General features: G+C 45.7%; 1 protein-coding gene across 1 annotated transcript in view; it reads left to right on the plus strand.

Annotated features, from left to right (window-relative positions):
- The first annotated feature begins 12,801 nt into the window (after positions 1–12,801).
- Positions 12,802–21,441, plus strand: part of LOC120945815 — a 38,267-nt gene continuing 29,627 nt past the window's right edge. The window contains exons 1-2 of the mRNA XM_040360253.1: positions 12,802–12,936; positions 17,896–18,136. Of these exons, the coding sequence (XP_040216187.1) occupies positions 12,802–12,936; positions 17,896–18,136 (376 nt within the window). The remainder of the gene's footprint in view (positions 12,937–17,895; positions 18,137–21,441) is intronic.

Here is a 21,441-nt window from a genome sequence, read left to right on the forward strand (position 1 = left end):
GCTTTGATCAACACAAGATCGGCAGTAAAACACCGATCAGAAATCCACGATTTCTTACTACAAAACGATCTAGACTGCCTCTTTATCACAGAAAGCTGGCTTTCAGACGACTGCAACACCATTCTCGGAGAATTGGTGCCAGAAAACTATCGCATTATAACGGAAAACAGAATAGGGCAAAGAGGAGGAGGCCTGGCGGTGATCCATAAGTTTCATATTGCAATCACTAAGCCAGTCCTTCAAAATCCTCTTCCATTTATGGAAACCCTTACTCTTCAACTTCAAACTAACCCCCAGGAGACTGTTCACATTCTCCTCTGCTATAGGCCACCTGGGCCAAAATCGCAGCTTCTACCATCATTAACGGAGTTCATATCCACTTATACCCTTAACAGCAAACATCTTTTGCTGCTCGGGGACTTCAATCTGTGGGCCAACTCCTCACAGGATCCCATTGCGGACGCCTGCATCGACCACCTGGAAGGGTTAGGACTACAGCAACTTATATGCGGACCCACGCATGCTTCAGGTCACACACTCGACCTAATTTTCAGACAAAATCTGAAAATAAACATTTTGGGAAATGAACCTTTGCCATGGACAGACCACCATGCAATTAGTTTCATAATTTCCAAAATTCCACCAGTGATAAAAGCACCCAAGCCGGTGACAATACACTGGGCTAGATCTCAGAAGAAGCTCCATTCGGAACTCTTCAAATCTACATTGGGAAACCGAATCGAAACTATTCATCCTCAGTTAACAGCTTCAGATACACTGGATGCCATAAATGCCGCTCTGCTACAATCAGCCGACTTAGTAGCACCGAAACGCAAAGTCCGCATCCGGAAAAAAAAGTCCGGCTGGTTCAACAACCAGCTGTCCCTACTGAAGCAAGAGCGCAGAAGGGCAGAAGCCGCCTGGAAAAGAAGCCCTTCAGAAGATCACCTCATCATCTACAAGGCAATAACAACACAATATCATAAAGAAATCTTCAAAGCAAAGAAACATCATTTTTCTATGACGATTAACAGCGCCATGAACCGCCCCCGAGAATTATTCAAGATGGTCACCCAGACCATGAATCCGGGATGTCTTGAAGTCCCCAATTCAGACACCCAAGAGTTCTGTAATGAACTATCGGATTTCTTCATCGACAAAATCGAAAGAATCCGGGTAAGTATTCTGCAAAATAATACCCCCCTCAGCCCCCTCTTCAATCAACTACAAAACACCAACAGAAACCTTCTACAATCAACTAAGTTCACTCTGGAACCCATCTCCATCGATACCACCAAAAATATCATTGGTGCGTTGCGGAACAGCACAGCACCCAATGACATCATTCCCACCAAGCTGCTGAAGGAATGCGCCGACATTCTGGCGCCTCCCATCACACAGCTTATAAATCAGTCATTTAAGGAAGGCACAGTGCCTTCCCTGTTGAAAGAGGGCACAATCCAGCCCATCTTGAAAAAACCTAACTTGGATCCCAAGGACCCAACTCACCGCCGCCCCATAACAGGCCTAAATGTTCTCTCCAAGATAATGGAGAAAGTAGTGGTACAACAGCTGCAACAGCATCTGGATACCCACAATCTACTCGATCCATTTCAATCAGGTTTCCGTCCCGGACACGGGACAGAAACGGCCTTACTCAAAATATGGGACGATGCCCTCGAGGCCGCAGACGAGGGAGAATCCTGTCTCCTGGTTCTGCTGGACCTAAGCGCAGCCTTTGACACAGTAGACCACAAAATGTTACTGATGCGACTGGCCGAGGTAGCCAGAATCGCAGAAGGTGATTTACCATGGTTTTCCTCCTTTCTTGAAAACCGATCACAAACAGTGAAACTGGGATCTTTCACGTCGGAAAAACGCACGGTGCCATGTGGAGTCCCCCAAGGATCCCCCCTGTCGCCGGTGCTTTTCAACATCTATCTTCGCCCTCTCTTTGATATTATCAGTAGCCAAGAACTACTCTATCACTCTAATGCAGACGATACGCAACTGTATTTTCGCATCTGCAACAAAAAGGATCATCATCTCAGTTTAGAGAAATGTCTCTCTTCAATAGAAAACTGGATGACTAAGAGTTATCTTAAACTCAACAGTTCCAAAACAGAACTTCTCCTGTTTCACGCCAGCCGAAAGAGTCAACTGGCAACAACCTGGACACCGCCGCCCATTCTGGGCCAAATCATCACCCCTAGCTCCAAAGTCAAAAGTCTAGGAGTCATTTTTGACACCTTCATGACAATGGACGCACAAATAGGGTCAGTAGTCAGCGGATCGCACCATTTGTTGCGCCTACTACGCAGACTTATTCCATTTATCCCCAAAGAAGACGTAGCAGTCGTGGTGGGAACAATCGTGAATTCCAGACTGGACTATGCTAACGCCCTTTACCTCGGGCTCCCAAAGTACCAAATCTCCCGTCTGCAAGTCGTTCAGAATACGGCCGCCAGACTGGTGACTGGGGAAAAAAACGTGGGAATCTATCTCACCTTCGTTGAGAACCCTTCACTGGCTGCCAGTAAAAGACAGAATTGTATTTAAAGCACTCTGCCTGACACATAAGTGCATCCATGGGAAGGCGTCGCAATATCTTTGCGACAAGATAGAACCTCACAATTCTAATCGCGTTCTGCGATCCACTGACCAAAATCTGGTCAAGGTGCCAAAAACCAAATACAAGTCCAAAGGAGAAAGAAGGTTTGCTTTTCAAGGTCCTAGACTATGGAACGCTTTACCAACCAGCATTCGGTTGGAGGAAAACCACCTGACTTTCAGAAGACAGATCAAAACTCTGCTCTTTTGATGTCATGAGACACGAAACATCAAGCGCCCAGAAGCGATTCAGATCGCATGTGCCGCGCTATATAAGTTTTTTCATTCATTCATTCATTCATGAGTCCATACAAATATGCTTTTAGGCAAAATATGAAAAGTGTGCGCTGTACACACGCATTCATGTAGCACGTGTGCCATGGAACAAACATCTTTGCAAAGCAAGCATGCATTTATGAAACGTGTTATGCTCCATTATGCAACACGTATCTATGCAGACATGTATTCCTATGCGGTCATGAGGAAACATGTATATTTAAATAAACATGTATTAACATGCCTCATTATGCAACCATGCATCTTTAGGCGATCATGCATCCTTATGCGATCCAGCACCATTATGCGATTAAGCCTCTCTGCACGATCAAGCATCTCTGCGTGATCAAGCCTCTCTGCGCGACCAAGTACCCTTGTGTGATCAAGCATCCTTGTGTGATCAAGTATCCTTGTGCGATCAAGCATCCTTGTGCGATCAAGCATCTTTATTGCGACTAAGCATCTTTATGTGATCAAGCATTTTTATGCAACTATGTAAAAACCATGTATATCTTTACAAACATAAACATGCATCATTATGTGACCATGTATCCTTAAGTGATCCTGTCACCTTATGCGATTACGTGTTTTTATGTGATCGACAATAAACATGTTTTGTTTTTTGTTTTTACACAAACATGTCGAAACATGCATTTTGTACACCCATGATCATATATTCTTATGCAAACATGTGAACTGGTAAAAACAGTTATCTTCAGCAGCTGTTTCAGCATCTGAGCATTTTAGCAACTGGGTGTTCCAGCAGTCGTGCGTTTTAGCTAGTTTGTAAGCAAGCACCTGCTCAGCTGCAGTTGGGCCCATATTCAGACCAGCAGGATACCAAGCACATATGCACTATATTGGAGATACAACTCCCTAATCCCAGATTCCGATAAGACCCCTGTAACAGGAGTGACTTTTGGGCACAGATTGAGCCAGGAGATGGGTTACACATGTTGGATTGTTTTGGCGTGGACAGTGATTTACAGTATATTCCTGAATGACTAATTTCTATGATTAGCCCTGACTAGTGACATGCTAATTGAGTCAGGGCCTGGAAGACATTTCATTGTCCCTTGTGTAAAGGTGTTAATCCAGGTCTGCTCCCAGACCTCTAATTATGTATGCTAAATACTGTTTATGTGTGGAATGTACTTGTCGGAGACAGAGTGTCTGTCTGGGGATGTGGATTGGAAGGAGATCATTGTGTGATGATGTTTTGTTTGTTATGCTGTTAATGAAGGAATGTTTAGTAATTAGCCTTAGTGTGTGATTAGGGGGGTGGAGATTTCATTGTCCCTTTGAATACTTCCATGCCTTGTACTGTATATAAGCTGAGAAGAAACCATTAAAAGTTGTCTTCATTTTGAAACCAGTAATGGAGCAAGTCTCGTTATTCTGGGATGTCTGATGTCTGTTGGGCGGTTGGAGTGTCAGATGAGCTGTCGTGGATGGGATGAAAGGTCGTAAACTGTGGTGACCGTTACAACCCCCACCCGTAGACCCTGACAGCCAATGGCCAGGGTTGTCGGGACGAAGCCCTTGTCCCCATCAATATGGGAACAAGGTGCATGTGGCCTTATATGGTTCAGGAGGGGGATGCTTGCTCGTCCCCCCTATCCAGACCTGCCAGGTTGCATGCTCGTATAAGGGTCTGATATGGATTTTGAGGGGGACCCCACGCCATTTTTTTTATTATGGGGCGAGGGTCCCCTTAAATTCTATACAAGACCTGAAGGGCCTGGTATGGATTTTGGGGGGGCCTCCACGCCATTTAAAAAAAAAAATTGGCGCAGGGTTCCCCTTAACCACTTCAATACACTGTGTTATATACACTACACTACACTGACTATACTATATATTATCCACTGTATTATATACACTACGACTGCACTATCTACTCTACATTAAAATAAAAAAAAAGCAGAGGTACCCACGGAATGACGCTCTTTCTTCGTCACAGTTCTTTTATAGCTGAGGGCGGGGCCATCTGTCACTTGTGCGGGTGTCCCTGTCACCCGTACATGTCATTTGGTAACCTCTGCATTTCCCCGTTGTGTCAGAGGGGGTGGGGTCACCTGCACAAGTGACGGGTGGCCCCGCCCTCAGCTATAAAAGAACTGTCACGGAGGGAGAGCGTCATTCCTTGGGTACCTCCCATGGAGAGAGGATCGAGTCGGCTTTTTTTTTCTCTTTATCGCTCGAGAGAGGATTACATTGTTGGAGTTTTTCTTTCTTTTTTTTTCTTTTTAGCCACTTCCGGACCGCCGCATGTACATGTACGTCGGCAGAATGGCACGTACAGGCACATTGGCGTACCTGTACGTCCCTGCCTAGACGTGGGTCGGGGGTCCGATCAGGACCCCCCCGCGCTACATGCGGCGGTCGGATTACCTCGGGGAGCGATCCGGGACGACGGCGTGGCTATTCGTTTATAGCCACTCCGTTGCGATCGCTCCCCGGAGCTGAAGAACGGGGAGAGCCGTATGTAAACACGGCTTCCCCGTGCTTCACTGTGGTGGCGCATCGATCGTGTGATCCCTTTTATAGGGAGACTCGATCGATGACGTCAGACCTACAGCCACACCCCCCTACAGTTGTAAACACACACTAGGTGAACCCTAACTCCTACAGCGCCCCCTGTGGTTAACTCCCAAACTGCAACTGTCATTTTCACAATAAAGAATGCAATTTAAATGCATTTTTTGCTGTGAAAATGACAATGGTCCCAAAAATGTGTCAAAATTGTCCGAAGTGTCCGCCATAATGTCGCAGTCATGAAAAAAATCGCTGATCGCCACCATTAGTAGTAAAAAAAATAATAAAACTATCCCCTATTTTGTAAACGCTATAAATTTTGCGCAAACCAATCGATAAACACTTATTGCGATTTTTTTTATCAAAAGTAGGTAGAAGAATACGTATCGGCCTAAACTGAGGAAAACATTTTTTTTTAAATATGTTTTTGGGGGATATTTATTATAGCAAAAAGTAAAAAATATTGCATTTTTTTTAAAATTGTCGCTCTATTTTTGTTTATAGCGCAAAAAATAAAAAACGCAGAGGTAATCAAATACCACCAAAAGAAAGCTCTATTTGTGGGGAAAAAAGGACGCCAATTTTGTTTGGGAGCCACGTCGCACGGCCGCGCAATTGTCAGTTAAAGCGACGCAGTGCCGAATTGTAAAAACCCCATGGGTCATTTAGCAGCATATTGGTCCGGTCCTTAAGGACTTATCCCAATTGTGTCTGTGTGGTTTTTAACATTTTTGCACAGAAGATGTCCTCGCAATATTGACAGATTTGGAGTGTTATTGCCAAGTCAAGATGTGCCATGCTGATAGACTCATACCCAGGGATGGACTGGCCATCAGGACTACCGGAAGTTTCCCGGTGGGCCGATGGCTCAGTTGGCCGGCTTCAGTGTCAGCGGACCGCCGCCCCCCTCCGCTCCTCTGTCTCTCCCTCCCCACAGCGCTCACCTGGGGGGGGGGACAGAGAAGCATGGGGGGGGGGACAGAGAAGCATGTGGGGGAACAGAGAAGCATGGGGGGGACCAGAAGGAGCACGGGGGAGGGGACAGACAGCTGACTCAACAGCTATGGCCTGGGAGTTTCTCACTTCTGCCTAATCTTGTCCCATAAGGGGGGGGGGCACTGAACTGATTCTTTGCCCCGTGTGAAATAATGTCTAGCTTCCCCACTGGTACTGCCTATAAGAGTAAGGCCCCTTTCACATTGAGGCGTTTTTCATGCGGTACAGCGCTAAAAATAGCGCTGCTATACCGCATGAAAAATCATGCCCTGTAGTGTTCAATGTGAAAGCCCGAAGGCTGTCACACTGAAGCGGTGCGCTAGCAGGAGCGCTCCAAAAGTCCTGCTAGCCACATCTTTACTGCGGTATAGGAGCGGTGTGTTCACTGCTCCTATACCGTGCCTTCCCATTGAAATCAATGGGAAAGCGCGATAATACCGCGGTAATACCACCCTCAAGGCGGGCGGTATTAAACCTTTTTCGGCCGCTAGCGGGGGTTAAAACCTCACCGCTAGCGCCTGAATATCGCGGTAAATACGACGGTATATCGGCGCTACAAATAGCGCGGCTATACCGTCACCGCGGCTCCACGCTTCAATGTGAAAGCAGCCTAAGAGTACCAGTACCAGCCGTTCTACTCTAATAAAGTAGAACGGCTAATGGTTAGTGAAGGGGTAGAGGGGGCTTGGGTGGGACAGCCGGGCGGGGGGGGGGGGGGGGAGTTGTCTGGCTGCCATGGGAGAGACCTGTCAAAGTGGGCCAGTCTGGATGAAGTCCAGGGCCAGATTTTTGTCCCAGTCCAGCCCTGCTCATACCCAAAAAGAGTGCTGGATTAAAACCAAAAGGTGCTTCAACAACGTATTAGCAACTACTTGCAAAGAAAGTCCAGCAAGCAGCTTCTTTGCACCGCTCCTAAAGAGCCCCTGCCCATTGAAATCAATGGGCAGTGCCGCCAAACTGCCGGAAAAGCACCGCTACAGTTGCTTTTAACCCTTTTTCGTCCGCTAGCGGGGGTTAAAAGCACCCCTCCAGCGACCGAAAAGCACTGCAAAAACGACGCTAAAGCTCTGCTAAAAAAAAGCGTCGCTTTACCGCCAACACCCGGCGCTTTCAGTGTGAAAGCACTCTAAAGGAATTGAAAAGCGCTTGGAGAAATATCAGGGAGGTGTGACGGGGAAGGTTAACTGAACAAACACCCTTTCAAAGAAGGAGTGAGTGGTAAAGGGTTAAAAATAAAATCCATATGTTAAAATGTCCATAGCATACAGGAAAAGTCCTTGTATAGTAAAATCCCAGGAACACACTTTATACAGTATGGCCCGGATTCACATAGAGCGGCGTACATTTGTGCGGGCGTAGCGCATCTCATATGCGATACGCCGACGTAACATAGAGAGGCAAGAATAGTATTCACAAAGCACTTGCTCCCAACATTGCGCCGGCGTAGCGTAAATGGGTCGGCGTAAGCCCGCCTAATTCAAAGTAGGAAGGAAGTGGGCGTGATACATTTAAATGAAGCGTGACCCCATGCAAATGAAGGGCCAAACGAATGGCGCATGCGCATGCTCAGAATCACGTCAAATATACTCCCTAAGATACGACGGCTCAATGCCTACAACGTTAACGTAACCTACACCCAGCCCCATTCACGTACGACTTACGTGAATGACGTAAAATACGACTGCTGTTCCTACGTCCATACCCTAACATGACTTACACCTGCTTTATGAGGCTTAACTTTACGCCGGACATACGCCGTACGTAAACGGCGTAGATTACTGCGTCGGGTGTAAGTACTTCATTTACATATTTGACGCGTAAATCAATGGAAGCGCCCCTTGCGGCCAGCGCAAATATGCGCCCAAGATACGACGGCGTAGGAAACTTACGTCGGTCGTATGAAGCCAAAATTCAGGCGTATCTTACTTGTAGAATCAGGCGCATAGAAACAACGGCGCATCCGTGCACTTACGCGGCGTATCAGTAGATACGTCGGCGTAAGTGCTTTAAGAATCCGGGCCAAAGTATAGGCAGCAAGCTGTCAGAAGCAACTCTACAAGCAAATACAAGGAGAGACAGCAGCACCAATCTAAGGCCCCTTTCACACTGGGGCGAGAGGCGTGGTGGCGGTATAGCGCCGCTAAAAATAGCGGCGCTATACCGTCGGATTTGCCGCGGGATTCGAACGCTATCGGTGCGGTATTAACTCCCGCTAGTGGCCGATAAAGGGTTAATACCGCCCGCAATGCGCCTCTGCAGAGGCGCATTGCGGGCGGTATTGCCGCGGTTTCCCATTGTTTTAAATAGGAAGGAGCGGTGAAGGAGTGGTATACAAGCCGCTTCTCTCACCGCTTCTCTCACCGCTCCAAAGATGCTGCTGGCAGGAGATTTTTTTCTCTCCCGCTAGCGCATCGCCTTCCCCGAAGAGTTGAAGCTGTTATAGCTGCAAAGGGCGGGGCCAACTCAATATTGAACCCTACGGACTAAGACTGGGATGCCATTAAAGTTCATGTGCGTGGAAAGGCAGGCGTCCCAATACTTTTGACAATATCGTCTCTGTGTACCCATCATTTCTGAATTGCTGTACTGTGAACTTTGTTTTCTGTGAAAGGATTTAAAAAGAAAAGTTTAATCTCTGTTTATTAATTTAATATAAAAAAATAAAAAAATAACTCTGTTCTGTTCTTTCCCAGATCCAAATTTCAGAGGTTAAGTATCCTCCATCACCGGGGAAGGAGAGCGGAAAATGTCTGCAACAATTAAAAATGAGACTCCATATAGGTATTCCTACTGCTTTTCATACAAAGCGGCTCTGAATAATGTCAGGGTAAGTAAAGTGTGAGGTAAATATAAATATAAAAAACTATACACACCTAGGTGGATGCAGCATTGATCGATCCAATGCTGCTTCTGTCCCCCGCTCATTCAACTCTGAGAACGGAGCGATCAAAGGCCACTGATCGTTCAGTTCTCGTTGTTCAGTGAACAGAGAGCAGGTAACTGTCAATCCCCAGCTTGATACTCCGCCCCTACAGCGCTCACTGGAGCACATGACTGTGAAGGGAGGAGCAGCTGTCCCAGGCTCTCAGAAGCAGGCTGAGAGGCTGAGCCAGCTGCTGGCCAGGCTTCTGGGCGGATCCTGACTTTATTGTCATCATCCCTTTAGAGCCTGGACTGGCTGTGTGACGGGTAAAGCCTGCTGTCGGCTGAATCTGGGTCACAGGAGTGTAGACCTAAGGGCACTCCTGTGACTCCCCCAGGAGAAGTAGGGCTAAAAGAGCTTTGGCCATACTTCTCCTTTTTTAAAGTGTGGGAGGACACAGTAGTGACATAGGGATTAGTGGGAGGGAACACAGGAGATTGACACTCCTGGAAGCTTTTGTTTCTGATGAGGCTTCAGGCAGGGTTGTCTTAATGAGAAGGCACACCTGGGCACTTTCCCCAAAGCAGCTGGTCCTTGAGCCCATGCTGCCCCGGAATTGGGTGCCCCATGATGGCACTGAGAGTGATAGATGCAAAGGGAAGGCAGTCTGCCTCCTACCTACTTGATGTCTGTTTACCTGCACTGTCATCATTGTAGGGGCCCCAGAGCATTACTTTGCCCAGGGGCCCATGATGCTATTAAGACGGCCCTGGCTTCAGGCAGTGGGGGAGATAATTATTTACTACCTTTCTGTTTACTATCTTCATTTACTGGCAATTTGATATGGGCAACAGAGTGATAATGGCATATATATTAGGTGATGAACTTGATGACGAACCTGGAAACAGCTGAAACTGAATCACAGGTCCAAAATTATATTAGGCCCTTGTTTAAGGAACATAAAAAAATCATTATTAGATCATTAAACCGCAAGTGGGATATTCTCTCACTTGAATCCTATATTAGTAAGGGGATTTTCCCTCGAGGTCTGAGGGAAAAGGTTGAGTGAGTGAGTGAGTGAAAAACGTATAGAGCGCAACACTTGCGAACTGAATCGCCTCTGGGCGCTGTTTCCATTCCTTCTGTAAGGAAACCCTTTCCCTCAGAAGAGATGAGTTTTAATCATTCTCCTGAAGGCCAAGTGGTCCGACTCCAGTCGGATGGTGGTTGGTAGTGCATTCCACCATCGTGTACCTAATACTCACTTGCAGACTGAGAAATTTCAGGATGAATGGAAGAAACAATGTATAGATCATGGGCTCAAGGTCATGAAACTTTTAGTTGAGGAGGAGAAGAAGCAACTACTAACACTGCAGACACAAATTATCGAGAGCAGTGGCAAACTTGAACCCTTCAAAGATATGCCTGACTTCGATACGTTTATTGACCTCCTCAAAAAATAAATTGATAAAACACAAACAAATCTCAAAATTACCAAACAGAATAAATTAAAGAGGGATCTCGATGATTGGGCTAGGGGTGAGATCTTTAACCTCACCCCTAGAGGTAGTAGAAGCCGATCAAGTCATCAAAAATTTCCTTCACGTTCTGGTACCAATGCTGGTGCTCAATCATCCGGTAGTGAGGATGAATCACACCACTCGGTCACTTTTTTTTAGAAAAGGATCTGCTGGAATTGGGGGACCCTCCTCAATCCAGGGGTATACTAAAATGAAGCAAACCAGGTATAACAGAAGGAGGAAAAAGAAAAGGGAAAGGAAGACACAAGGCAATAGGGGATCCTTTGAGAATTGATCGGACCACAACAGGGAGCCAGAAGCATCCCCGATAAATAACACATAACATGTCCGAAATTACATCCTTTGAGGACATGAAGGTTATTAACCTCTCATATTTCAAACTTGAAGATAGACATCTCGATTTACTTATAAAGGGACTGTCCTTTCCCCCCACATCCAGAATGGATCATTTTGAGATATACAAGGACCTCTGTCTGTTCCTGAGGAGAGTATATTTCAGGATGCTCTTCTCAGGGAAACAGGCTAACAATGAACCCATTCAGGAAACCAACAAAAAAAATATAGAAGCCATTGACCAACTAGTGTCACTACTGAAGGAGGGTAGACTACTATCAGATGATGATGAACCCCTCGACACAATACCCTGGAGAAGAAGGAACCCCTATCTGAATATACGATCAACAACCCTGCCCCAATTTCGAAAAGAAGAAGTGGCTATGTGTCTTTCTGGACTTGGTCCAGGAAGACCTTAAGAAAGTCGATTGGACATTAATAGCCACTGACAATCTTTCATTGGAACTTCAGAATGCGGATGCAATAGTTATAAAACCAAGTGACAAAGGGGGGAATGTGGTGCTTTTGTCAATTGACAAATATGAAAAAGAGGTGTGCCGTCTTCTGTCGGATGAATCCACCTATAGTAAATTGGACTACAACCCCCTTTTGTCACTCGTCATGCTCATCAATAATAAATTGCAGTGGGCTTTAGAGGGGGACCTAATTACCAAAAAAGATTATTTAAAAGTGGACGATTTCAATATACTAACGTTTTATATAATTCCCAAGATCCATAAAAACAGGGAGGACCCCCTGGGACGGCCAATTGTCTCTGCAATTAGGGGCCCACTTGAGCGGGTCGGAAAGTACATAGACTCCCTTATTAAGGATCTGGTGAGTGTACTGCCTTCGTATGTGCGCGATACAGGAGATGTACTTAAAGCGGTGGTTCCCCCTTAAAAACAACTTATTTTTATTCCACTGCCCCCCCACATTCCATCACGATTAAGGCTCTTATTATTTTTTTCCTGCTGTACATACCTTAGTACAGCATATTCACCCGTGCATCCGGGTTGCGAGTCCCGCGGGAATGGGCGTTCCTCACATGCTGTTGATTGACGTTTTGCCCAAAAACGAGCTCACCCCCCGTCGCGTAAGCCGCGTCACGATTGGCGAAAGGAGCCGAACGGCGATGCGCATGCGCAGTATAGCGCCGACTCGCCGTTCGGCTCCTTTCGCCAACTGTGACGCGGCTTACGCGACAGGGGGGAGCTCGTTTTTGGGCAAAACGTCAATCAACAGCATGTGAGGAACGCCCACTCCCGCGGGACTCGCAACCCGGATGCACGGGTGAATATGCTGTACTAAGGTATGTACAGCAGGAAAAAAATAATAAGAGCCTTAATCGTGATGGAATGTGGGGGGGCCGTGGAATAAGAAAAAGTCGTTTTTAAGGGGGAACCACCGCTTTAATAATATCATGGACCTGACCTTTCCTGGGGATGTTCTCCTTGTTGGGATTGATGTGGAGGCGTTATATACATCTATACCACATGAATGGGGCATTTCTGCCGTGTATCATTTCCTTGACAAGAAATTCTCCACTATGGGAGCACAGAGCAAGTTCATCTTTGAGCTCCTTGAATTGGCATTAAAACATAATTTTTTTCCAATTCTCGGGAATCACAACTATCAGCAATTATGTGGGAGGAGGAGGTTGTCTATGCTTTGTCAATGTACCTTGGCCATGCTTGCACCTGGCTAAGGTTCATTGACGATATTTTGATGGTCTGGGAGGGCTCCAGCACTGAATTGGAGGAATTCATGGATGAATTGGTCAGTAATACTCAGAATATACGTCTAACTTATGTGTTGGACCCCCATTGAAATTTCCTTCCTTGACCTCTCCATTAGACTAGAAAAGGGCAAACTGGTAACTAAGACTTACCGGAAAAAAACAGCAGCTAATACCCTTCTCTCAGTGGACAGCCATCATCCCAGATCACTTATACAAAGGGATCCCGGTAGGACTGTTCCTTAGGATACGGAGGAATTTCTCCACCATAGAAGATTACCGGTATGAATCTGACCAGCTATATTGCAGATTCCTGGGAAAGAGGCTATTCCCATTGCACCATTAGAAGAGCCAAAAAAAAAAATGGAGGACAAAAGATCAGAGCTGACCTTTTGTCACCTCATAAAAAGACAACTGCTGAAGTAGAGGTGCCAGTGAGGCTAATAACTCCATACGGTGGGACCAGATCAATCTAATCTTACGGGACCACTGGAATATTTTAACGCGCTCTAAGGGCATGGCGGAAATAGTCGGCTCTAGACCCCACATGGTAGCAAAACGAGCGAGGAACCTAGATGAAACACTGGTCCAGTCTGAGTTTGTACGCCCACAGAATAGAAAATGGCTCACCGATATGCCCAAATTGAAAGGCATGTATCCGTGTGGCCACTGTTGGACATGTAGTTACATTGAAGGCTCGAAGGTATTCACTGACTCTGAAGTGAAACATGAATATGAGATTAAGAAATGTACCAACTGTGCCACAACACAGGTTCTCTATATTTTGGAATGCCCGTGCAAAAAACGTTATATCGGCGTCAGCTTAAAGGGGTTGTAAAGGTTCGTCTTTTATTTTTTAAATTGGTTCCTTTAAAATGGTGCATTGTTGGTTCACTTACCTTTTCCTTCCATTTCCCTTCTAAAAATTTTTTTCTGTGTTTGAATTTCTCACTTCCTGTTTCAACTCAGTAAGCTTTCCACCATCATATGAGCGGTGGAAAGTCATTTAGAACAGCTTACTGAACACCTTACTGAGGAGGAACAGGAAGTGAGAAATTCAGACAAAGAAAACAAAGAAAAAAAACATTTAGAAGGCAAATGGAAGGAAAAGGTAAGTGAACCAACAATGCACTAGCTTAAAGTAACCTATTTAGAAAATAAAAAACAAACCTTTACAACCCCTTTAAGCAACAAACTTCAAGCCTTCAAGTTCAAAGTCATCTTCTGTTAGCTTTTGTTGGTGCACTTGAGTATTTGTAATCCAACAAGGTATATGAAGAAAGGAACAAACACTTAAAATAGGTATTATAGGTACTCTTCAACTGTGTGAATCCAGAAAATCACGTAGGGCCAGATCCACAAAGAACTTACGGCGGCGTATCTATTGATACGCCGCGTAAGTTCTACGATGCGCAGTCGTATCTTTGTTTTGTATCCACAAAACAAGATACGCCTGAAGCTGGGCTAGATCCGACTGACGTACGTCTTAGTACGCCGTCGGATCTAAGGTGCATATTTACGCTGGCCGCTATGTGGCGCTTCCACGTCGAGTATGCAAATAATTCCCTCAGTAAGAGCATTGAAGAGGGGTCGTGGCTGGGTCTTCCAGCATGACAACGACCCAAAACACATGGCCAGGGCAACTAAGGAGTGGCTCTGTTAGAAGCATCTCAAGGTCCTGGCTTGGCCTAGCCAGTCTCCAGACCTGAACCCAATAGAAAATTCCTCATTCCTTGTTGTACCAGTGCAAAACTAAATAGAAGGTGGCCATCCAACAATTGAGCACCGGAGGGAGCTGAGTTCCTTCTATATCTATAAATGGTAGTCTTTGAATCACATAGAAAGTGATACCTTTCTACATCACATATTAGTGATGAGCCGAACACCCCCCGGTTCGGTTCGCAGCAGAAAATGCAAATAGGCAAAAATGTTTTGATCACGCGAACACCGTTAAAGTCTATGAGACACGAATATGAAAAATTAAAAATGCTCATTTTAAAGGCATATATACAAGTTATTGAGAAAAAAGTAGTTGCGCTATACCAGAAAAATCATGTGATAAACATGAATGCTACCACTAAGGGAGCATATCTAATGCATATGTTAAACCTGTGATGTTAATAACATAGATACCTAATAATAAATAAACCTAAAAATATTGGCTAACACAAATTAATTATTACTGAAAAGCATAACATGTGCATATAAAGCCAAGTGGTGTATACCATAATATAACAGTATAAGTGCTTAATCCATATAGGCAGATTGGAATTGGAAAAATCCCAGTGTGTCTAATGAATAAATGATATATAAAAACAGTGAAAAGTCCATCAAATGAGATAGGTAAGAACAAGTCCATAAAGTAGTGTGTCTTGTTGAAAGCACCTGTGCATACTCCAATTGACTACAATATTGTGATTCCGCATGAAGCCCAATGTGAATCCGCCACCATTAGTGAAGTAATCTGCTTACCAGATTCTCAGGTCCTGACGGACCAAATACAGCATATAAACAATCCAGCAGGACGATTGATACTGTGTCCCCAGTTTGGCAAATGTCAGATGGACTCCAAGAAAAACTCTCATGGCAGTTCGTTCATGTAAAGAAGGAGAAGCCTCACATGGGATAAAACCAGGGTGATTTATTGGTAAAAGATAAAAAGTATACAACTCACATTTTTGTAGACATAAACAAGCCTTGAGCCTGTAGCGCCGGCCGGACGCTAAACAGGCAAAACATGTCCGTGTAGAGAACAAGCGAATGAGGGTGATGACGTCCGCACACCGCTCACTCCGCCCAACGCGTTTCGTGATAGGTCACTTTGTCTCGGGGCACGGGCGGCATGCTGCGTCATCCCCTCATATAGGAAAACAAACAATACAATTGAACCAAGCCTCGTTCCGGGCGGGGAGCGCATGCGCATTGTCCCACCGAGGCAACCAAGCCTCATATGCAAACCACTGCGAGATGAACATCCTATCCTCACTCACTAGAGCTGGAACCACCCCACGGACAGGAGAACCAATTGGTGCAAGGTGCAGGCGCCCAACACCCGGAAGTGGTCATAATGGCTCCGTGTCCCCAATACAGAACACAAATAAATACGTTTATAGGACCAACGGAACAAAACAGATATGTAATAAAACCAAATTAAAAAGGTGGGACCCAAATTAATTACCATACTAACACAGAAGGTTGCGATACATATTGAACCATATAAACGGTGTCTACTGTACCCCACACAGCCTTGATTGCATGGAACACCATAGGCGGCTCTACATAAGTAATGCACACTAATGGAAGTATGTTCCTGGACACTGGATGTGACCGAACAAAGTCGGACCCAAACATCCAGGGATGTGACTATTCATAAATAATTCTTAGGGTCCTGATGATGGTTGAGGTTTTTTGCTTTTTTTTATTCCGATAAGCCCCCCGCCCGTAGACCCCCACAACCACCAGGCAAGGGTTGTGGGGATGAGGTCCTTGTTGATGGGGACAAGGGCCTCATCCCAACAACCCTTGCCTGGTGGTTGTGGGGGTCTACGGGCGGGGGGCTTATCGGAATCTGGAACAAGGGGACGCCCAAAGCCCGCCCTCCCATGTGAATGGGTATCCGGTACATTGTTTTTCACCAAAAAAAGTGTAAAATAGTAAAAATGACAAGAGACAGTTTGGGACCAATCCTTTTTTTTCGGTTCATCTGGCGGCGTGATCAAAGATGGATTTACATCGCAGAACATTTTTTTTTTTTAATAAAGGATTTGTCCCAAACTGTCTTTTTTACTATTTTTGACACTTTTTTGGTAAAATGGTAGGGGTACAATGTACCCAATACCCACTCACATAGGGTGGGAGGCCGGGATCTGGGGGTCTCCTTGTTCTTGATATTCATACCATACCTTGCTCTTATGAATGACAGCAGCCACTCCCCCGCCCAGGACTGCTCTGTTGAATGACTGTAGTTCTGCTGGAACCTTATTGATTGCCAATCAAAAGTGCAGCTGCTGGACTTAAACACACACACACACACACACACACACACACACTGAGGAAAACAGACAGAACAGAGTCATGTAACCACAGATTAAAACTCAATAAAAAGGTAATAAACGTATTTATTTTTTACAATGAATGTTGTTAAGTAAAGTATTTGCATTAATATATTGTACATATATTGTAGTATCTTCACAAAGATTTTGTATAATTAAAAAATTGTAAAATGCCTGGATTTTGGAACAAAAAAGGTGTTTGGGAACCCACTACCACGAAGAAGGGGTCCATTCACACCTGCAACTTCTACAGTGGGTGACCACGATATTGTGTCAATCTCGCTCCCTTTCTCGGGAGATTGACCACCTCTGAGCCCCATCGCGGGAGACAGCGCCGAGCCGGCTTGCCGCGATGGGGAAAAAGCCTTCATAGAAGCGACGGGGATCCAACTTGGATTCCCGCCAATTCTACCCCGCGGCAAAAGGTATGAATCATGAGGGGGAACTCCTCGCCATATTTTAAATAAAAAAACGGCATGGGTTCCCCTCCAGGAGCATACCAGGCCCTTAGGTCTGGTATGGATTGTAAGGAGAAACCCCCTATGCCGAAAAACCGGCGTGGGCGTCCCCCCACAATCCATACCAGACCCGTATCCAAAGCACGCCGCCAGTCAGGAAAGGAGTGGGGACGAGCGAGCACCCCCCCCCCTCCTGAGCCGTACCAGGCCGCATGCCCTCAACCGCCCCCCCACCCCAGAGCACCCTGTCTCCATGTTGATAAGGACAGGGCCTCTTCCAAGTCGGATCCCCGTCGCTTCTATGACGCGATCGCTGGAATGTGCTTTTTCTATTCCAGCGAGTGCGAGATGTCGGCACCCTGTCGCTGAGAATCAGCGCGATGCTGTCGTGCTGGAAACACATTCTCGTGACAGGTACTGTACAACTCCTGTTCCTTCACCACCGACAGTTGTCCTTTATAATTTCTACTTATGTTGTACTTTGTTCCAGGAACACAGTTATATTGGACCTTGGGCTACTGTAGTCATCAAGCAGAAGTCTTTACCCAGTCATATTTATGTGAAATATGGATATCAGTCAAAAGATGACACCCGTCACCGTGCAGATTTGCACCGAGGTTACAATGCCATCCACCATCACACCTTCTATATCCGGGAATATGGCGCGAGCAGGTCATCATTGCAGCTAACCAGTAACAAAGGAGGAGATAGTCCTACATGCCCAAACTATGGTAAGCATAGCCAATCGTTGGGGAATGTACTGCAGTGTGCAGAGCCTCATTACCGGTTATTGGATAATGGGACACCACAATTTATGTAAAAGGAACAACATAACATAGATTAAAGGTAAGAGGCTGCAATCATTCTTTTTCAGATTGCATTTCAGTTTATTCAAATTAGAAACAATAAAGAGTACGTCAATTACTTTGCATATAGTGTAAGGGGACAATTTATAAAAAATGGCCCAGGAAAACACAGGGAACAGACGAGCAGTTACAGGCTCACTAGGAAGCACAGGGAAGGTTTGTTTACACTTACCTCTCCCCGTTCTTCCTCTCTGTGACCCGATCGCAGGACATCGGCAGCGAACAGGCCTGCTGTTCTCGCGGGGACGGTCACTGAGAAGAGGACCAGGTCACGAGCGCGACCCACGGCTGGGCTCTTAAAGGGGACGTACATGTAGGCCCTTGTGCCCAGCCGTGCCATTTTGTCTACGTATATCGTCGTGCAGCGGCCCTCAAGTGGAACCTCGGATATAATCCGTTCCAGGAGAATGCTCTTAATCCAAAGAACTAAAATATCAAAGTGAGTTTCCCCATTGAAGTCAATGGAAACAAAAATAATTTGTTCTGCATTGACTTCAGTGGCATGCAATACCGCATGCGGCCATATGTGGAAGGCGCCGGAGAGCCTCGGAAACGGCCGGAAAGGCACGAGGACACCTTGGCTGACCTCAGCAAACCTCGGAAAGGCTCATAAACTAAGCCTTTCCGTGTCTTTCCAAACGCGCCGATCGGCTGCGATCAGTGCTGTTCGGCTCCACTCGGCTCCGGCGCCCCCCCCACCTCAGGCCAAACGTGGTACTGCATACCACTTTGGCCTGAATCCTGCTAGTTTTGCGAGACATCGCAAACCAAGTTAGGATTTTTTCAAATACAGTGCTCGTATTGCAAAACGCTCGTTAATCGCGTTACTCGCAAAAGTGTCTGTTTATTAAAAGTCAGCAGCTAAACTTTTTGTAGCTGCTGACTTTTAATCAACAAAAAAGCCTGAAACTCCGCTTTAAGAGCATTGGATCATTTACCGTATTTATCTGCCTATAGCGCGCACCGGCGTATAGCGCGCACCCCTAATCTAGAAGGGAAATTCCTGAAAAAAAAAATGAATTACTTACAGTTTTGGTGTCTTGCCCGGCATCCATCGGCGGCCTTGTTCGGTCCGGCGTCCATTTGCGGCCGTGCGCGGGGTCCGTCCAGCCTTCCTCGCGGCGTCCGTCCAGGTGTACCTCTGCAACTTCCTCGCGGGGTTCGTCCAGGTGTCCATCTGCGGCTTCCTCGCGGGGTTCGTCCAGGTGTTTAGGAGTTCTGGTGCAAACCAAACTGGGGGATGTTCGGCCCATCTCTAGTGATGGGAGGAAATCCTTCTGTTCAGAGGTGGTTCACCAAAGTGTACCACCACCTTAGATACAGAGGACTCTTACCGGAACATGTGAACTATTTGTGAAAAGAGTAATACGAGCTTTCTAAATAAATTAGTAATTTGTAGGAGATCTTGTATCATCTCCACATAACCACCTGTAGTCATCAAGACCTCCTATCCAATGATACAAGATGTTAAACCGGGATATAAAAACAAAATTGGGGAAACCCATATAGTGTAAGGCCTCGTACACACGACCGAAAATCTTGTCGTAAAAGAAACATTGTTTTCCTCGACGAGTTCCTTGTCAGGCTTGTCGAGAATCTTGTCAAGCTTTCTTTGCATACACACTGTCAAGACAAAATCTCGTCGTTCTCAAACGCGGTGACGTACAACGGCACTATAAAGGGGAAGTTCTATTCCACTGGCGCCACCCTTGGGGCTGCTTTTGCTAATCTCATGTTACTGCGTGTTAGTAAAAGTTTGGGGAGAGACGATTTGCACTTTTCAGTCTGTTACAGCGTGACGAATGTGCCATCTCCATTACAAACCCTACTTTTACCAAAGGTGCGCTCCCATCTCATACTTTATTCTGAGCATGCGCGGGTTTCTAAGCATACACACGAACGTGTTTCTCGTCGTAAACCAGCCCGACGAGGAAATTAAGACTCCCGACGAGAAAAAAGAGAACTTGTTCTCTTTTTTTCTCGTCGAGATCCACGACAGTTTTCTCGACGAAAAACATACACACGCCCGTTTTCCCTCAGCAAAAAAGGTCTGCCACCAAGTTTCTTGATGAATTCTGTCGAGGAAAACGGTCGTGTGTACGAGGCCTGAAACCATATGTGCGATTTTATTAAAAATATAGAACTAAACTCTCACAAGGGTTAAAAACAACAAATGCTTGAAAATACCAGTTCCAGGATCTGATCCAACAACTTCCTAGTTCGAATATGTGTGGTTAATGCAGAGACTAGGGATGAGCCGAACACCCCCCTGTTCGGTTCGCACCAGAACTTGCGAACACACCAAATGTTCGTGTGAACTTTAGAACCCTGTTAAAGTCTATGGGACTCGAACATTTGAAATCTAAAGTGCTAATTTTAAAGGCTGATATGCAAGTTATTGTCCTAAAAAGTGTTTGGGGACCCGGGTCCTGTCCCAGGGGACATGTATTAATGCAAAAAAAGTTTTAAAAACTGCCGTTTTTTCGGGAGCAGTGAATTTAATAATGCTAAAAGTGAAACAATAAAAGTGAAATATTACTTTAAATTTCGTACCTGGGGGGTGTCCATAGTATGCCTGTGAAATAGCGCATGTTTCCAGTACATAGAACTGTCCCTGCACAAAGTGTCATTTCTGAAAGGAAAAAAAGACTTTTAAAACCGGACTTGCGGCTATAATGATTTGTCAGCTCTGGCAATTCAGAGCGAATTCATTCATAAAACAAAAAAAATAGCGTTTAGGCCCTTCAGGTCTGGAATGGATATTAAGGGGAACCCCGCCGTCAATTTAAAAAAAAAATTACGTGGGGTTCCCCCCAAATATCCATTCCAGACCCTTCAGGTCTGGTGTGGATTTTAAGGGGAACTCCACCCCAAATTTAAAAAGGAATGTCGTGGAGTTCCCCCAAAATTTCACACCAGACCCCTTATCCGAGCACGTTAACCTGGCCGGCCGCAGAAAAGAGGGGGGGACCGTACCAGGCCACATGCCCTCAACATGGGGAGGATGTCCCCATGTTGATGGGGACAAGGACTTTTTTTCTACGGTGTGTGTGTGTGTTTTTTCCAACTATTTACACTTCCTTCGTGAAATGGTAGGGGTACAATGTACCCCATTACCAATTCATATAGGGGGGCCAGGATCTGGGGGTCCGATTTGTTAAAGGGGTCTT

This window comes from Rana temporaria, chromosome 1, assembly GCF_905171775.1.
Source record: "Rana temporaria chromosome 1, aRanTem1.1, whole genome shotgun sequence".
Taxonomy (NCBI): Eukaryota; Metazoa; Chordata; class Amphibia; order Anura; family Ranidae; genus Rana; species Rana temporaria.